At 43.3% G+C, this 16,954-nt stretch overlaps 1 protein-coding gene across 1 annotated transcript; it reads right to left on the reverse strand.

The window, feature by feature from the left end:
• Window positions 1-10,792: 10,792 nt before the first annotated feature.
• On the reverse strand, window positions 10,793-16,842 carry LOC138972551 (small ribosomal subunit protein eS25-like). Its single transcript, XM_070345200.1, has 4 exons — window positions 16,756-16,842; window positions 15,541-15,636; window positions 11,761-11,944; window positions 10,793-10,917 (listed from the first exon to the last, which is right to left on the reverse strand). The coding sequence occupies exons 1-4, from the start codon at window positions 16,756-16,758 to the stop codon at window positions 10,844-10,846; spliced, it is 357 nt and encodes a 118-aa protein (XP_070201301.1). The 5' UTR covers window positions 16,759-16,842; the 3' UTR covers window positions 10,793-10,843.
• Between the last annotated feature and the right edge of the window lie 112 nt (window positions 16,843-16,954).

Genomic DNA, 16,954 nt, shown 5'->3' on the forward strand with positions numbered 1-16,954 from the left:
CTAGCAGAAGTTTCTCCCTCAGTCTCAGAAATTTCTTCCTCACTCCCAGAAGTTTCTTTCTCATTCCCAGAAGTTTCTTCCTCATTCCCAGAAGTTTCTTCCTCAGTCTCGGTCTCTTCTGACGATGCATCTGCTTGCTCTCCTGATGAACTGTCTTCTGACTCAGACTTAGCCTTTTCACTGTCATCTCGGGTAGAGGGGACAAAGGCTGGAGCGTTAACATTCAACCCATCTCTCTCAAGTTTGATTAAAACTTGAAAAGGTTCCATATCAGTCTCCTCCTGTTCATCATCTGACTCGATGACTGGGATGTTCTTCTTGGGAATGTTGCGTCTGGGTGCAGGTGTAGGTCGTACTGCCATTGTGTCACCTCCTAGCATACCGATCGGAAGGAGAAGATTTCTGTGCAGCGTTCGCTTGGGACCACTGCCCGTCTCCTCTTGAACCGTGTATACTGGAACGTTAGACGACTTTGACACAACAATGTAGACTCCCTTCTCCCACCTGTCTGTCACCTTGGAGACAATCCTGGGTCCCAGTCGTCGAACCAAGACCCGGTCTCCACATTCCAACTCAGCTGCATGAGCAGCAGAATCGTATCTGGCCTTGTTTCTGTTTGCTGACTTGGTCATATTTGCTGTGGCCAAGTCGTACGATTTCTTCAGCTGCTCTTTCAGTGTTCTGACGTACTGCCGTGGGGTTCTTTTGTCTTTACTCAGATCTATACCAAACGCTAGATCAATCGGCAGCCGTGGTTGTCTCCCGAAAAACAAGAAATACGGACTAAAAGAAGTGCTTTGGTGAATACAGCAGTTGTACGCGTGGACTGCTGCGGGTAAGCTTTTCCTCCAGTCAACCTTTTGCTCATCTTCCAGACTTCGCAACATGTGGATTAGTGTTCTGTTCCACCTCTCCACCGGATTCCCAGAAGGGTGGTAAGGTGTCGTCCTACACTTCTTTATGCCTGCCAGATCGCATACTTCCTTCAGAAGTTGTGACTCAAAATCACGTCCCTGATCTGACAGAATGCGTTTAGGAAACCCATAGATCATGAAGAAATTGTTCCACAGAGCCTTAGCCACAGTCTTAGCAGTCTGGTCTTTAGTACAAATGGCAGTACCAAACTTGGTAAAATGATCCATTACCACTAAGATATTCTGCTTCTGTCCCTTCACATCAATAGTAAGATAATCGATGGAGAGTAGCTCAAGAGGGAATGATGTCTCTATGCTGTTCATAGGAGCTTTCTGTTGACGCGCCCCCCTTCGAATACAGCGACTGCATTTCTTGATCTTAGTTTCAATGTCTCGAGCCATGTACGGCCAAAAGAAACGGAGTCTGGCTTGTCGGATTGCGTCTTCAGCATGTGTATGGAACAAATCCTCATGGACTCCCCTCATGGCTTCAGCCCTATGGGAGGAAGGAACAACTAGCTGCCACCTAATGTTGTCTTCTTCCAGCACTCTTCTGTATAAGACACCGTCCTTCACCTCTAATTTTCCCTGTTCTTTGGCAAGCATCTTCAACTCGGGGGTACAGTGTTCTGTTTTGCTGGCATCCAACTTCACTCTCTGTTCCAAGTGTTTTATCACTATCGCTAAGTTTTTGTCTTCCAGCTGAAGTTTTCGCCAGCAGCGCTCAGATCTCGGTGTTGGTTCTTCAGGCGGGCCTAGAATGTCATCACTAATCAGTTCCGGGTTCTTGACTAAATGTTCAACTGCTGGGTACCACTCTGACTCAGAATCCTGAAATTCTGTGTCGTCTTGAAACTGTTCGCGATGCTGGACTGACTGGCGACAAAAAGTAGCAGTACGACGGACTCCCTTAGCGGTGAGGATGGCACACACAGTTTCCCGGTTCAATTCTACGGTTGCCTGGGCCTCTTCCTCAAACCTTTTTGCCTTATCGCGCAGGAACTCAGTCTCCTCCATCATTTTCTGGTACTCTAGGTCTTCTTCAGGCGGCTCCTGCGGACGTCGGGATAGAGCATCGGCATCGACGTGAGTTGTCCCCTTCTTATACCTCAGTTGAAAGTCAAAGATTGATAGTGATGAAAGCCAACGGTGACTGGTCGCGTCAAGTTTTGCATTTTTTAGAATGTAGCAGAGCGGATTGTTGTCCGTCACGACGGTCACTGGCGAGCCCAGAAGATAGTCGCTGAACTTGTCGCTCATGGCCCACTTCAGTGCAAGAAATTCCCGTTTGTGTGCCGGATAATTCTGCTCAGACTTGTTCAATCCCCGGCTTGCGTAGGCTATCACCTTCAACTGTTTGTCCTGTTCCTGGTACAGTACGGCGCCTAGACCTGTGCCACTGGCGTCGCAATGAAGAGTAAAAGGTTTTCTCTTGTCGGCAATCCCCAGAACAGGTGAATTTGTGAGCGCTTGAATGATCGACTGGAATGCTTTTTGTTGTTTCTCACCCCACAGATGGGAAACATCTGACGAGAGACTCAGAGTGGGCTTCTTTGATCCTGTCTTCTTCTTGCACTTAGCTGGAACATATCCTATCGTCAAGTCATTCAGGGGTTTTGCCAGACTGGCGAAGTCTTCGATAAAACGGCGATAAAACCCTGCAAAACCAAGGAAAGACTTGACCTCTTTCACGGTGGAGGGTCTTGGCCATGAAGTGACAGCCGCAAGTTTCTCTGGGTCAGGGCGTATGGTCCCCTCTGATATCATGTAACCCAGATGACGGATCTCGGTGGCTCCGAAAATACATTTGGACGGATCAAGCTTCAAATTGAATTTTCTCAGTCTTTCGAGCACTTTCACTGTTCTTTCCTCCAGTTCTTCAAGCGACTGTGCATGAATCAAAATATCGTCCAGAAATATTATCAGCTCAACAAGATTCATGTCACTAAAAACAGTCTCCATGAGTCTCTGAAAACAAGCGGGAGCATTCACTAGTCCTTGGGATAACCTATCCCACTCAAACAAACCAAAAGGAGTAATAAATGCTGACACTTTGCTGGCATGATCAGACATGGGAACCTGATAATAAGCTTTACACAGATCCATGCTGGAAAAATACTTAGCTCCGCTTAGTGTCAAAAACAGATCCTCAACCTTTGGGATGGAGTAGCTATCTCTCACTGTACGTGCATTAACTTTTCTGTAATCAACACACATTCTGAGCGCACCAGTCTTCTTTCTCACAAGGACTATGGGACTTGCAAAAGAAGAGTTTGATGGTCGTATGACCTTTGAATCCAACAACCCCTGAATATGTTGTCGGCATTCCTCAAAGTCTCTTGGAGAAAGAGGTCTTGCTCTTTCTCTGATGTCAGGTCCAGGCTGCAGCTCAATGTCAAAAAGTCCTGTCTCAGCCCGACCAATGTCAAACTCACTTTTAATAAAAACATCACTAAAACTGTCCAGTCGTTTTCCAAAACGATCACACCACTCAGGCGGAGCTTTCTCACCAAACTGAAACTTTAGTCCTGAGGGTTCTGAGGATGTGGTAGTAGTTGCACTGCAAGCATGTACAGTATTGCTGTCACTGTCACTGTCAGTACTCTCACTGGGTGACAACGTACTCAATAGTTTGTGAAGGTCATACTCAGCATGTACAACAAACAAATCTGCAACAATCTGACGTTTTCTAACAACAATGTTACAATCAGAACTGTTACATAAAAAGACTTTAAGACGGGGTAGAGCACTGGTAGGCACCTTGCAACTGATCACCCTCAGACCTTCAGGTAGGGTATGAAAAACTGGCTCTTGAACAAGAACTGAACTTCGCGTACTTGGTACGTGAGCTCCGCTGAAACCCTTGACCTCAACGGTCTCACCGGCCGGGACAGTGACATCCTTTTCAAGTAGTCTCACTGAACCAAGCCGTCCGGTCTCATTTCTGGCTAAGTCTTTGTATGCAAAAGCTACTTCACTTCTGAGAGGTAACACAGTTGCGAAATGCCCCCCGACTCTCTGCTCACCCTTCTTCGCGAACAGATTAAGGGTGTTTGTGCCGATAATGAATGGTACTTTAGAAGAATACTCAGTATCGGGGCAAACAAGAACCATAGTGGACACACTCTCACTCACACCAACAACATCCAATGGCAAACACACACTCATCACAACATAGCCCAAATATGGTACAATACTTCCACCCGCCCCTCTCACAGTGAGTTCAGTCTCCAGATCACGCAGTTCCAAATGCTGGAAATGTTTTCGATAGAAAGATTCACCGACTGTAGACACCTGTGACCCTGTGTCGATGAGACACGTACTACGCACATCACCTATCTGGATAGGTGTCTCACAGGCTGGTCCCACTAAAGAGTCAATGTTACTGTCACAATCATCTGTATTAAGTTCGGCAATAATATCTGTGCTGCTTAAATTAACCGACGTCCTGGAGGTGTTCTTCACTACTACTCTCACAGTCAGATCAGTGCACTGTGCACTGAGCACTATCAACCCTGGTGGAAGTAGATCAGGATCTCGGGGAAAAATGTTAATATCCTTGGTCGTTTCATCAGGTATTTTCCCCCGTAGTTCTAATGTCTTCCCAGGATTGATACTGACTGTGAGAGGACTTTGCAGCCTAACTGCATTGAGACTCAACAAACCGCTGTCGATGATGTCGGCGGCCCTGTTGAGTCTCCGGGCTCTCTCCGTGGCAGGAAGCTCAGTCAACGGCGGCCCGTTGCCATTGACTGACGACCGTTTAACGGGCTGCCCATCTTGGACCGCTCCTCCGCGACTCTCCTGGGATTTGGAGGACTCCTGCAATCCCTCGCGATGTGTGCCCCAAACACCCCGCAATTGAAGCACAGTCTCTTGCCCCCCCTCGGTGCAGGTCTCACGCCCTCTGTTGGGGCAGGCCGAAGGCGCTCTGCCACTTTGTCGGCCAGCTTGTCGTAGTCAATGGCAGGGGCCTCCACCTGGTGGGCGTGTGCCTGTGTTGTGGCCTTCGTTGCCGATGCTGGGGCCATCTCCGCCGTCCGGCGGACCATCAGCAGTAAGTCGTCCAGGGCTGGTGCTGCTGTCCCTGGAAAACCAAATTTGTTGCGCATCTCCAGGGCCAGCAGAGGCAGGGTCGACTGTAAACCCGTACAGAAGGTTCTGTAGAGTTTCGTCTGGAGTTCTTCTTTTCCGAGCTTGGCCATCGTGTTGATCTCCAGCAGCTCCCCCCAAAGCTGAAGCAGAAAATCAGCTGCCTTCTCTTTTGGTTTGAGCCTTCTGCTGGCAAAGGCAAGGAGCTGGGCCTCAGTGTCCTCCACACACCCAAAAAGACTACGGATTTTAGAAATAATGTCCGCGTTGGTGGTCAGTTCCTTCACGGCGTTGAAGGCCACTCCCCTCAAGCTGGCCAAGATGCGGGAGTCGCAAGGCTTGAGGTCGGGTGTCAGCAGAAATGATTCCATCTGCTGAGCCCAAGCCCTAAAATCACACTCGTTCCCTCCAGCGGGGGCAAGGCCGGTGAAAGTCTTCAACCTCTGAGGCTGGGGAGGGTTGTCCACTTGGACCGTGATGGGTTGCTGGCGTTGACGACCCAGTTCCTCTGTGACGCCAGCCAGTTGCTCTCGCAGGTCGTTCAGCTCGGCTGTGGCGGCGTCAGTCGCCTCTTGCTTCTGCTTGATGGCCTCCTCCTTCTGACGCCCCAGCTCATTGGCCATCTCCTTGACCTGGTCCCGCAACTCCGCCATCTCGTCAGCGGTTGGGGCCGTCTCACGAGCCATCTTTTTAAATCTGTATCACCCTGGTTGTGTACCGCGTGTTACAAATTAAAAAAAAATATGTCCTACAAAAAATCCAAAAATTTTCCTTCTTCTTACTACTGTATAACTTCTTTTTCCTTTCTCTATTTTTTTATGTACTAAGTTGAAAATTTTCTGTGAAACAAAAAAACCTCAGCCCCACATTGGGCGCCAAAATGTAAACCTACTGCTAATACATATTTTATTTCAGTGTTAGCATGGTTAAAGGGAGGATTCGGGGTGAGGTACAATCTTGCTTTCACAATAAACAAACAAAAAATGAGGTAGTGTTCTAAGAAATTTATTTTGGATAAAGCATTTCCTTTAAATCAGTTTTCAGATTACAATCATATGTTCAACCGACAAAATATAAAAGTTCTTCTGTTTAAATTACTTAGTTTCAAAAATACAAAATCTCCTCTCTAAAAATCTAAAACTCTCTCATCAAAAACCAGACACAACCAGGGGTCCACTAGACCAAAAAATATCCATCGTGAATCAAACGCTTGCTGATCGATGATCAACAACAAAAAGGTTACCCCTGGAAAATAAAACAACACAGCATAAGTATAATTCAACAATCATCAAGATAAAATTTCAGTTTCACTAGAACACTTTTTTATACACCATAGAACAAAACAAAAAGAACATAACACATGATACAACACAATACGTAAACAATACAATGTTATTGTCATGACTGAAGAATGGAATACACTAGGAATATCATATCATGTAATACATGATATATGGAATCCAACCCAATCAGAAATATTGTCTAAACCACAGCCCCACTTGTCTGTGATAACAATGATTCCTCCATAATAGATAGAAGTTATGTTAAGACTATATCAGACACAGCTACAAGCAGAGTCAATCAAAACTATACTTCATCCATTTAGTGATTAGCTATAAGCATAATCACCCTTACAGAAAACCTAAGACATTCACTTGATGTCTCAAATTATTCTTGATGTAACCAGTTGCAGTGCACACTCGAAATTACATCTCTCATAAAGCCGACAGTTAACAAAACAACTGTGCAGACTTAATCTCAGTTCGCGTGGTGATTCCTCTTATCTCAATACAGTGCCTATGTTCCATTTCTTACAACCATGAACAATCCACACAAAACAAATACTTCAGTCTTCCTGTGCTCCCGCACAACAACAGTTATGCAATACCCAAATTAATGACAAATCAACTTGAATTAATTGCAGAAATGAATAAGTTGTTAACACTTATCATTTCTATGCCTCAAAACAAGAACAAACAACATCTTGAAACTTTTAGGAAAACCACATGGCCAGGCACCATGTAAGTAAATCATGCAACAAAGGAAAATCAAGTTTTATCAAATATAGTCCTAAAATAATAATCAACTATTACTCACAACTGATACATAAAAAGACATCTTGTATAATCAAAACATTATAGTAAAAACACTAACCTATCATGTCACAATTCATTTCTTCTACAACTTCATACCATCACTTTGCTCAGACACCACATGGTCTTTCTGGCATCTTTCCCAGAATCTCATAATTAATTTCAATCCCAAGAATCCTTCAAGAATAAAAAGTGCCACCTCATATAACTTTTCAAAACAGTACACAATACATATTAGAAACAAACTAACTTAATATTTAAGCCATTTCTTACCTGGTTTAGGAATAAAACGTTTTATAATTCAGGACAAATTTGGGCTGGATCAGCTGGTTCAGTCAGATTCTCAAGGAAAGGAAGATTCAAGTCTTGTAGAAACCCAAAGGTAATTATTAATTTAGAACAGTTTACCTCTTAACAAATAAAACAACATTTCCAAATATTCACTAAAATTACCAAGCTTCAATTAAGCATCTTTCAAATAATTTCTAAACACTAAATATATTTTTAAAGTTCCCAAAAACTATAAACTATAACATTCCTGGTTATTAAAAACTGGGATCCAAGACATGTCTATACTCTTAAACTAAAACAAATTTTCTAATAATAATATTCTAAAACATCATTAAATCATTACTAAATAGTACAAGTAAAGCATAACTAAACAATAATACAACTTTAGACCTTACAAAACAAAATGGTAAAAAACAAATTGGAACCAAACAAGGGAAGTAATTCAAATCATCAAATATTTTAGAACAGCCACAGTTCTTCCCCTTGAGTTGATATAGAAGTTTCTCAGAGCAGCTAACTAGTAAACTGTGAAAGAACTACTAATCTTTCACTGGTTTACATGAGTGTATGTGTCAATGTGTGAGAGTGTGTCACAATGTGCGTGTGTGTGCAATGTGCGTTTGTGATTGTGAAAGAATTATCTGCGCAGCAACACTGTGTGAAGCTGAACGTAAAATGACAAGTTTGGTAATCTTGAACTTTAGCGTGTTAAATTCATTGCTCATAATTCAGAGGCATTTAAGTCTCCAAATTTGTAGAACCTGCACTTGTAATCATAAGTCATTTTTAGATACCTTTGAATTTACGGAATGAACTCCGATGAACTGTACGAATGCATTTCGTTTACATGGGTCAAAGAAGGAATTATCCCTATGAGCGAACAAGGGAGACAACTCTTTCGTGCAAGTGATGTCCCATGGTTGACAACGTACGCCATTTTCGGTGCATTTTTGTCGATTGAACAACCAAATTAATTATTTATGCAAAAGTTTGGAGCTCAATCCGTCAATTAATTTCATGACAAATGCTCTTTGGCTTGCTTACATGGACTTGTATCAAAAATAAGTCAAGAATGTCACTGGATTCTGAGCTATGAATTTAACACGCTAAAGTTCAAGATTACAACAAGTTTGGTACCACCTATCAGGGCAAGCATATGGAGCAATACACTCTCTCATACAAAGATTGTTTTTAGTCACATGAAGTAGAACAATGATGGTGTCAAATTCAATCACTTCAACTCATGACATGCGATCCCACAATGTTGATCAATTTGCAATTCATCTACGCTGCGTTAGGAGAGAAAGCTTGCTCGAGTATCACTTGTTTGACACTGTTATTTTTCCCATGTCTGTTGGAACATTTGTTAATACAGTGGAACCCCCCTAAGATCTCAAATATGAGAAAGGAAGGAGTCTTAAAATGGGGTAAATTTACAAAGATCAGGTAGAGGAAGTCTAAATTGGGGATTCCACTGAAACAAAAACTTTCTATTGTAGTTATCCAATTCTTTTAATTGAAAAGTCACAGGTAACCAATACTGGTCCATGCAGATGTGTACGATACCATGTAGTGCTTTGCAAGTGCATTGTTCTTTCTATAGATTTGAAGTGATATTTGACATCTGTGCTATTTACTCAACTTGTTTGTTAGCAAAACCGGCATCTTTGTTTAAAAAATCAGTGAACCCTACACATTTGTTTGCTGCATATGGTTGAGTTACCAATACATTTTGTGAAATAAGAGTCCAGATGAAACTATCCGTCTTGCATATGCTGTGTGAAATTACCTCCCTTCCCTCAGCACCGGAATAAAGCCAGACATTTGAACAGGTACAGAATCAGCAGTCTAGCAGTTTCATGTGCAGAGTAGGAATTGTTATGCCGAATCAATTTTCCAGTTTGACACCATGTCCGCTAAAAGATGAAATCAACTCAGCACAGGAAGCAGCCAGTGTGTCCAGTGTTGGTGCGTGTCTAGCCAGTGTGTCCAGTGTTGGTGCGTGTCTAGCCAGTGTGTCCAGTGTTGGTGCGTGTCTAGCCAGTGTGTCCAGTGTTGGTGCGTGTCTAGCCAGTGTGTCCAGTGTTGGTGCGTGTCTAGCCAGTGTGTCCAGTGTTGGTGCGTGTCTAGCCAGTGTGTCCAGTGTTGGTGCGTGTCTAGCCAGTGTGTCCAGTGTTGGTGCGTGTCTAGCCAGTGTGTCCAGTGTTGGTGCGTGTCTAGCCAGTGTGTCCAGTGTTGGTGCGTGTCTAGCCAGTGTGTCCAGTGTTGGTGCGTGTCTAGCCAGTGTGTCCAGTGTTGGTGCGTGTCTAGCCAGTGTGTCCAGTGTTGGTGCGTGTCTAGCCAGTGTGTCCAGTGTTGGTGCGTGTCTAGCCAGTGTGTCCAGTGTTGGTGCGTGTCTAGCCAGTGTGTCCAGTGTTGGTGCGTGTCTAGCCAGTGTGTCCAGTGTTGGTGCGTGTCTAGCCAGTGTGTCCAGTGTTGGTGCGTGTCTAGCCAGTGTGTCCAGTGTTGGTGCGTGTCTAGCCAGTGTGTCCAGTGTTGGTGCGTGTCTAGCCAGTGTGTCCAGTGTTGGTGCGTGTCTAGCCAGTGTGTCCAGTGTTGGTGCGTGTCTAGCCAGTGTGTCCAGTGTTGGTGCGTGTCTAGCCAGTGTGTCCAGTGTTGGTGCGTGTCTAGCCAGTGTGTCCAGTGTTGGTGCGTGTCTAGCCAGTGTGTCCAGTGTTGGTGCGTGTCTAGCCAGTGTGTCCAGTGTTGGTGCGTGTCTAGCCAGTGTGTCCAGTGTTGGTGCGTGTCTAGCCAGTGTGTCCAGTGTTGGTGCGTGTCTAGCCAGTGTGTCCAGTGTTGGTGCGTGTCTAGCCAGTGTGTCCAGTGTTGGTGCGTGTCTAGCCAGTGTGTCCAGTGTTGGTGCGTGTCTAGCCAGTGTGTCCAGTGTTGGTGCGTGTCTAGCCAGTGTGTCCAGTGTTGGTGCGTGTCTAGCCAGTGTGTCCAGTGTTGGTGCGTGTCTAGCCAGTGTGTCCAGTGTTGGTGCGTGTCTAGCCAGTGTGTCCAGTGTTGGTGCGTGTCTAGCCAGTGTGTCCAGTGTTGGTGCGTGTCTAGCCAGTGTGTCCAGTGTTGGTGCGTGTCTAGCCAGTGTGTCCAGTGTTGGTGCGTGTCTAGCCAGTGTGTCCAGTGTTGGTGCGTGTCTAAGTTGTAGGAAACTTTTACACCGTATAAAGCTTGCCAAGATCTGCAGTGCCCCACATCATAGTTTACATGGCAAGTACCTTTTAGCTTTACACTAGTTTTAAAACTGAGGTCGCACTGTACTAGCTCCAATGGATCAACCTTTGCCAGTAACTCCAGCCGTGATCCTCACACACACATGTATGCATCCTTCACACATGCCATAGCCAAACACTGAGAGATAAGTGATCTTTTTTTCACGTTTATTCACTGTTGACAGACACGGAACAATACATTTCACTCATCGGCAGCCTTGGTGGTGCGTGTGTAGATGAGCTGAGAGCTGTGTTTCGACACGAGGCGGATAAGACCTGAAAAAACACAACATGCACTTTATACTCCTTTGCCGTGACATTCCTCTCAACACAACTCCAAAATCAGAGACTGCTAATGTTCCAAAAGTCACTAAAAAAACAAGAATGGCAAGTTATTAGAATGTTAATTTTATGACAAAACAAATTTTGAAATGTTTTGTTTTTTCATGAATGCAACCTACCAATAATTTGCTTTGATTCTTCTGAACAGCTACGAATTCTAGTTATTTCTTTCTTTATTTGGTGTTTAACGTCATTTTCAACCGTTCAAGGTTATATCGCGACGGTCGAATTCCAGTCAAAACACACATTTCTCTACTGCTTTCTGATCATCACACTGGCTGCTCGTGATACACGCAATGCTAAAAGCACAAGAGATCCTAACTCACCACCCCTCTATTGTTTTCTTTAAAATCAAGCTCATTCTTACGATATTCAAGGGCTTCCCTGCGCAGAATTTACTGAATGATTCAAGCATTCAGGCACTAAATTAAAGTCAATGAGGCAACACAATATGTCTCCATTTTTCTTTTTCTTTTTAAATGAATAAATCAAACGCTACTCTTCCTGATAGTCGAATTGTACAAGTACATTACGACCAGGAAGTAAACAACAAAGATTCTTTCTTCAACGCATGTACTACGTCAATAGTTCTCCTCTGGCACGTTACATTCTTCATGCCTACAAGCTTGTAAATATGACTGCTAACATGTACAAATGAATCTTCACATAAATAAAGTTGCACTCAACCAAGACGCTTATTGAGGCAGATTCTCTCTCATGCAAAGCAAAATGGCCATGAAATCATTCAAGCCAACAAAGGGAGGTAACAAGACTGACCTTTAGAGTGCAGCTCTCGCAGGGCCATCTTGGCGAGCGAGCCCCTGACCTTGAGACGCTCAGAGACGACGGAGGGTGTGATGAGCTTGTAGCTGGGCACCTCCTTCAACATCTTTTCGTATGTTGGCTTGTCGAAGAGAATCAGGTTGTTGAGCTTGTCACGGACCTTTCCCTTGGACCACTTCTGTGAAACAGAAACAACAGCAAGCATATAGAGGGGTCTACAATCATCACGAGGTAAGGGTACAGCCGGCAACTCAAATGACAGCTATGCTGAGACAGTTCTTTCTGTCTTTCTTTCTTTATTTGGTGTTTAACGTCATTTTCAACCATTCAAGGTTATATCGCGACGGGGGAAGGGGGGAGATGGGATAGAGCCACTTGTTAATTGTTTCTTGTTCACAAAAGCACTAAAAATTGCTCCAGGGGCTTGCAACGTAGTACAATATATGACCTTACTGGGAGAATGCAAGTTTCCGGTACAAAGGACGTAACATTTCTGTATACTGCTTGACTAAAATCTTTACAAACATTGACTATATTCTATACAAGAAACACTTAACAAGGGTAAAAGGAGAAACAGAACCTGTTAGTCGCCTCTTACGACATGCTGGTTAGCATCGGGTAAATTCTTTCTCGTCCCAACCAATATGGGACTCCCCCTAACCCGCGGGGGGTGCTGAGACAGTTAACTCCCCCTCCCCACCCCCCCCCTCTAACCTTCACCGTGCGCCCTGAACGACCCAGAGCCTCACTAAAGTGTCTGTATCTTCAATAATACTATTGACATTTTTTGATTGAGACTTAATGTAATCCCCAAAGACCATAATAACCTTATCAACACATTTTTAAAGGATTATCTTTTTTAAACAAACAATGATGTCATTTGAACTACACAGTCCGAATGTTGTGGGTCGTGGACGACCCAAATGGAATTAAAGATGGTACTTTACAGAGTTTATCCCTATTCAGATGGCGTGGGCTGTGTACGACTCATACTTTTTACGTTGAATCCTTTAGAAAGTATGGGTCATACACGACCCACATCATCCGGACTGTGTAGTACAAAGCCTGGTCCAGTGAAGGTCAAAGTTAAGATTTCCTCCCCCTCAAGACCTGGTTGCCCAAGATTTGTCTTCATAGTCTGAAAACTTGCATATCGGAGGGGTTGGGGATATTTCTTACTTAACTCAAAATATTCAAAACATGCCGTATCTCTTTTAGACACGGACTGCTGTCGACTTCCTCAGACACTGCAGTAGCTGACTACCGGAGATGTGTAGCCTCCGTTATCATACATGTGTATATATCAATCAATCAATCAATCAATCAATAGGATATATGAGACTGTGCCAAAAGGTCAGGTGTCATGTCTACTGTCCCGAATGACACACGATTGCTGACATTTCACCATTGCCAACAGAATAAACAAATAAGAAATAGGTAGAAAATGAATGTGAAAACTGACTTTAATTGTTGATCAGTATTTTCTATACCACTAACAAATAATCTACTTGCACATAGCTGTTTGGCAAATGTATGTTGCATGGGACACACTGACATGAAAGTGGAAGATGTTTTTCCCTCTAGAGAAACTACATATCAAGTTACACTTTTTGTGCTCTTCCATTCCAGTTGGCAATCAATTGTTAACGCATGTTATTAGAAAAAATAGAACGAAAACAGATTAGATAGAATGAAAAATGTACTGGTGATGTCATTTGGGACATACTGACATGAAAACGTCACCTTTTGGCACAGTCTCATATGGCTCTATTAGTATTACAACTCCTGGGAACAGCCTCTAAAGAAGTAGGAAGAAAAATAAAACGGTTTAACCAAGACGATTCTAGGGGTAGTTGAAAAGAAATCTGATACCCTCCACACAGTACACTGGCCCCAAGGGCTTCGTCTAACTAGGCAAGAGCATCTAGGACCTCCAACAGAAACGATGGTTTTACTAGCTGTATTACAGACCTGGGACCCTTGTTTTGCACTAGGAAGTAAAATCAAACTAACTTCAGAAAAATGAGTATACTCCACACAGCATTCGAACATCAAAAATACTGGATCCGCGTCGGGATGCGCTTGTGAAGGAAAGTAGTTTAGGAATTTTTGGGATCGTATTATTTTTCTCGACCGACCGAACCGATTGTATTTTAGACATTCAAGTGCACAAAATATGTCAAAATCGTATGGGTTCTTTGGTCTGATTAACCCTTTGCCTCCCGCATTCTGAGAGCCTGTTGCTTATCTATTTCCCAGTGCAAGGGGAGTAACTCCGTACAAGGCACCCGGTTACCAACTTTAAAAAATCATATAAAAATAACTACTGTTCACATTTTAATGTAGTTTGGATCTAAAAATTGCTGAAAGATTTAACTTCTTTAAAATGAAACACCAGGAGAGTTTTACCTTAATCCACAGCTTGAAAAAAAATGATCAAGTTGACTGATGCAAAAAATCCACGTTTTCAGAATATATTCTAGTCCCCTTCTCTTGCTTTTTTAGGCACAAAAATGTTCCAAGTGGCAAAATTGTAAATTATACACAACTGCTAGTCAGTCAGCAACATCATTTGATAAAAATAACAGTTATTATAATGGTGCTAGGTGTTTTTTCAGGACCAGTTTGTATTACGTTACACAATGCTCATTTCGAAAGTATCAGTGATATGACATTCTGTTATTAGAGTTAATAAAAACTATACAAAACTTTGCGTTGTTGGCTTGCTAATTTTGTCAGTCACTAAAATTAACAGAAGATGCACATAAGAGACAAAGTAGTTAGTGGATGGACTGAGCCAGGTGCTGGTGGAACTCTGCGAAACATTCTCCTTTGCACAAGTGAAGATCGCAGATGACAGACCCAAAGACAGTTTCGGGGACCGACAGGTGTCACACCAACATCGAACTTTTTTGGCTGGACAGGAGTAGTTCTATCACTCCACCTTGTTGTTAGTTCATTACGATTCTGTTTTGACAGCCGGTTTTTTTTTCGACAAGGATTTGGAGCAGCAAGAACAGGTAAAATTATATCACTGTCACCACTATCACCATGGTTATCACTATCACGATCACTGTCACTCGATTCAAATTCCCTCAGAAGCTGTTCATCGTTCACAACAACATCTAGGTCAATGTCACTTTCGTCCTTCTTGTTAATTTCGTCCAAAGAAAACCCCTCAAAACCACCTTCATCACTATCACTCTCGCCCATGATGGCACGCCAGAAGTCGCCATTGCTAAGATTCTCCATTTTGGCCACACAAAAAATTGACAAACTTTAAAAAATCACAAAAATCGAACCACTTTTAGTTTTGCCATGCAGTTTTCACAGGAAAACACCTTACTTCCTCCGGAAACGGAAGTGCGTATTAGCGGTATTGAATGATGGGATAGGTCAAAGCGAAACCGAAAGTAAGCGACCTAGTGTTTAGCGGCCGCTATCGGGCGTTACGGGAACTATAAAAGGCTCATTTTGCGGGCGCTAGCGGGCGCTGCGGGAGGCATTGGGTTAAGGCAACCTATATTATTCAGGCATGGGAATTGATTGCAAGAAAAAGCTCGGATTTCTTCTGAAATCTAGTTTAAAATCTGTGCAATCTGGGAGTTTGTTTCATGAACTTTACACAAAAATGTTTTCTTCTCAGAACAGGAATTTTTTTTCTCTCTCAGAAATAGCTTTTCTCGCAAATCCTCGGATCCGAGGAGAATTCCCATGCCTGATTACTTCTTAAATGAATCAAAAAAAGTAAACTAAAACAAAACAAATGCAAACCTTCTTCTTGGCCTTTCCACCCCCTCCCTCCTTCTTGGACTTGGCGGCGGGGGCCGACTTCCCCTTGGCGGCCTTGGGATCTGGCTTCTTCGCTCCCTGAAACACAAGCACACCACTTTACATCACACAGGCAATAACTGAATAAGCGCTACCTTTTTCCGTCAAAGGTACACGAGCAAGGATGGCCAAATCGTCGGCCTGATTGCCAGGGGAGAGTCAAAAATCCACCAGGGCGGCCGATACCTGGCTAGTGACTTCCTTGAAGTTACACACCCGGCTGGCAAGGTTTTTTATTATAGATTTGGCCATCCCTGACAAGGGTAACAAGACAACGCCTCAATCAATCAATATGAGGCTTATATCGCGCGTATTCCGTGGGTACAGTTCTAAGCGCAGGGATTTATTTTTTTATTTTTATTTCATGCAATTTATATCGGGCACATATTCAAGGCGCAGGGATTTATTTATTTTATGCCATGTGAGAACTGAGATGGAATTTTTTTTACACAATACATCACGCATTCACATCAGCCAGCAGATCGCAGCCATTTCGGCGCATATCCTACTTTTCACGGCCTATTATTCCAAGTCACACGGGTATTTTGGTGGACATTTTTATCTATGCCTATACAATTTTGCCAGGAAAGACCCTTTTGTCAATCGTGGGATCTTTAACGTGCACACCCCAATGTAGTGTACATGAAGGGACCTCGGTTTTTCGTCTCATCCGAAAGACTAGCACTTGAACCCACCACCAAGGTTAGGAAAGGGGGGAGAAAAATGCTAACGCCCTGACCCAGGGTCGAACTCGCAACCGTGCAAATGGCTGCCTACCGCCAGATGTTCTTGCTGGCAAAACCGCTAAAGCAATAGCTATGATGAAATGATGACAAAATAGTTAACCTAGCTTTGTCTAGACCTAAAGTAAGCAAAGACAGTCAAATTTAAACTGTGTCGTACAAATGTAACTAAGATAGACTATGCATGACACTTTTGCTGGGGACGGCCATGTTGGTTTGAGCCACATGGTTGGAGAGGAGCTTCAACTAATAAGCGATAAGCGATTATTAACAAGCCGTGCAAAAAGATGTGATGTCTTTACGATAGATCAGCAAAACATGTCATTGTTTCACTTTAGGCACTGTAACGCTTTCAATCAGACTGACATTTTTGTAAAAATCTCTTTTTTTCTGGAGACGAAATTTCCACACTTACCATGCTTGTGTGGATAAATTGCAAAAGAAAGACTTCCGTACGCACCGGAAGTTCGTACCAAATCGCACCCGAAACGAAATCTGAATATTTCAAGCTTCTATTTCTGTTCTCACGATTAATCATCCATTATTGCCGCACACAAATTTACAATAATTTCTTATCAAACTTTACTGAAGATTAAAAAACATGTTTACCCAGA

The sequence above is a fragment of the Littorina saxatilis genome, linkage group LG8 (assembly GCF_037325665.1).
Source record: "Littorina saxatilis isolate snail1 linkage group LG8, US_GU_Lsax_2.0, whole genome shotgun sequence".
Lineage (NCBI taxonomy): Eukaryota > Metazoa > Mollusca > Gastropoda > Littorinimorpha > Littorinidae > Littorina > Littorina saxatilis.

What these genes read in the sequence shown, in the direction of transcription:
- LOC138972551 (XM_070345200.1), bottom strand. An exon ending in GTGGAAAGGCCAAGAAGAAG is followed by an intron (nt 11,945 to 15,540) that starts GTTTGCATTTGT and finishes TCTGTTTCACAG; the next exon opens with AAGTGGTCCAAGGGAAAGGT. An exon ending in GCGAGAGCTGCACTCTAAAG is followed by an intron (nt 10,918 to 11,760) that starts GTCAGTCTTGTT and finishes GTGTTTTTTCAG; the next exon opens with GTCTTATCCGCCTCGTGTCG.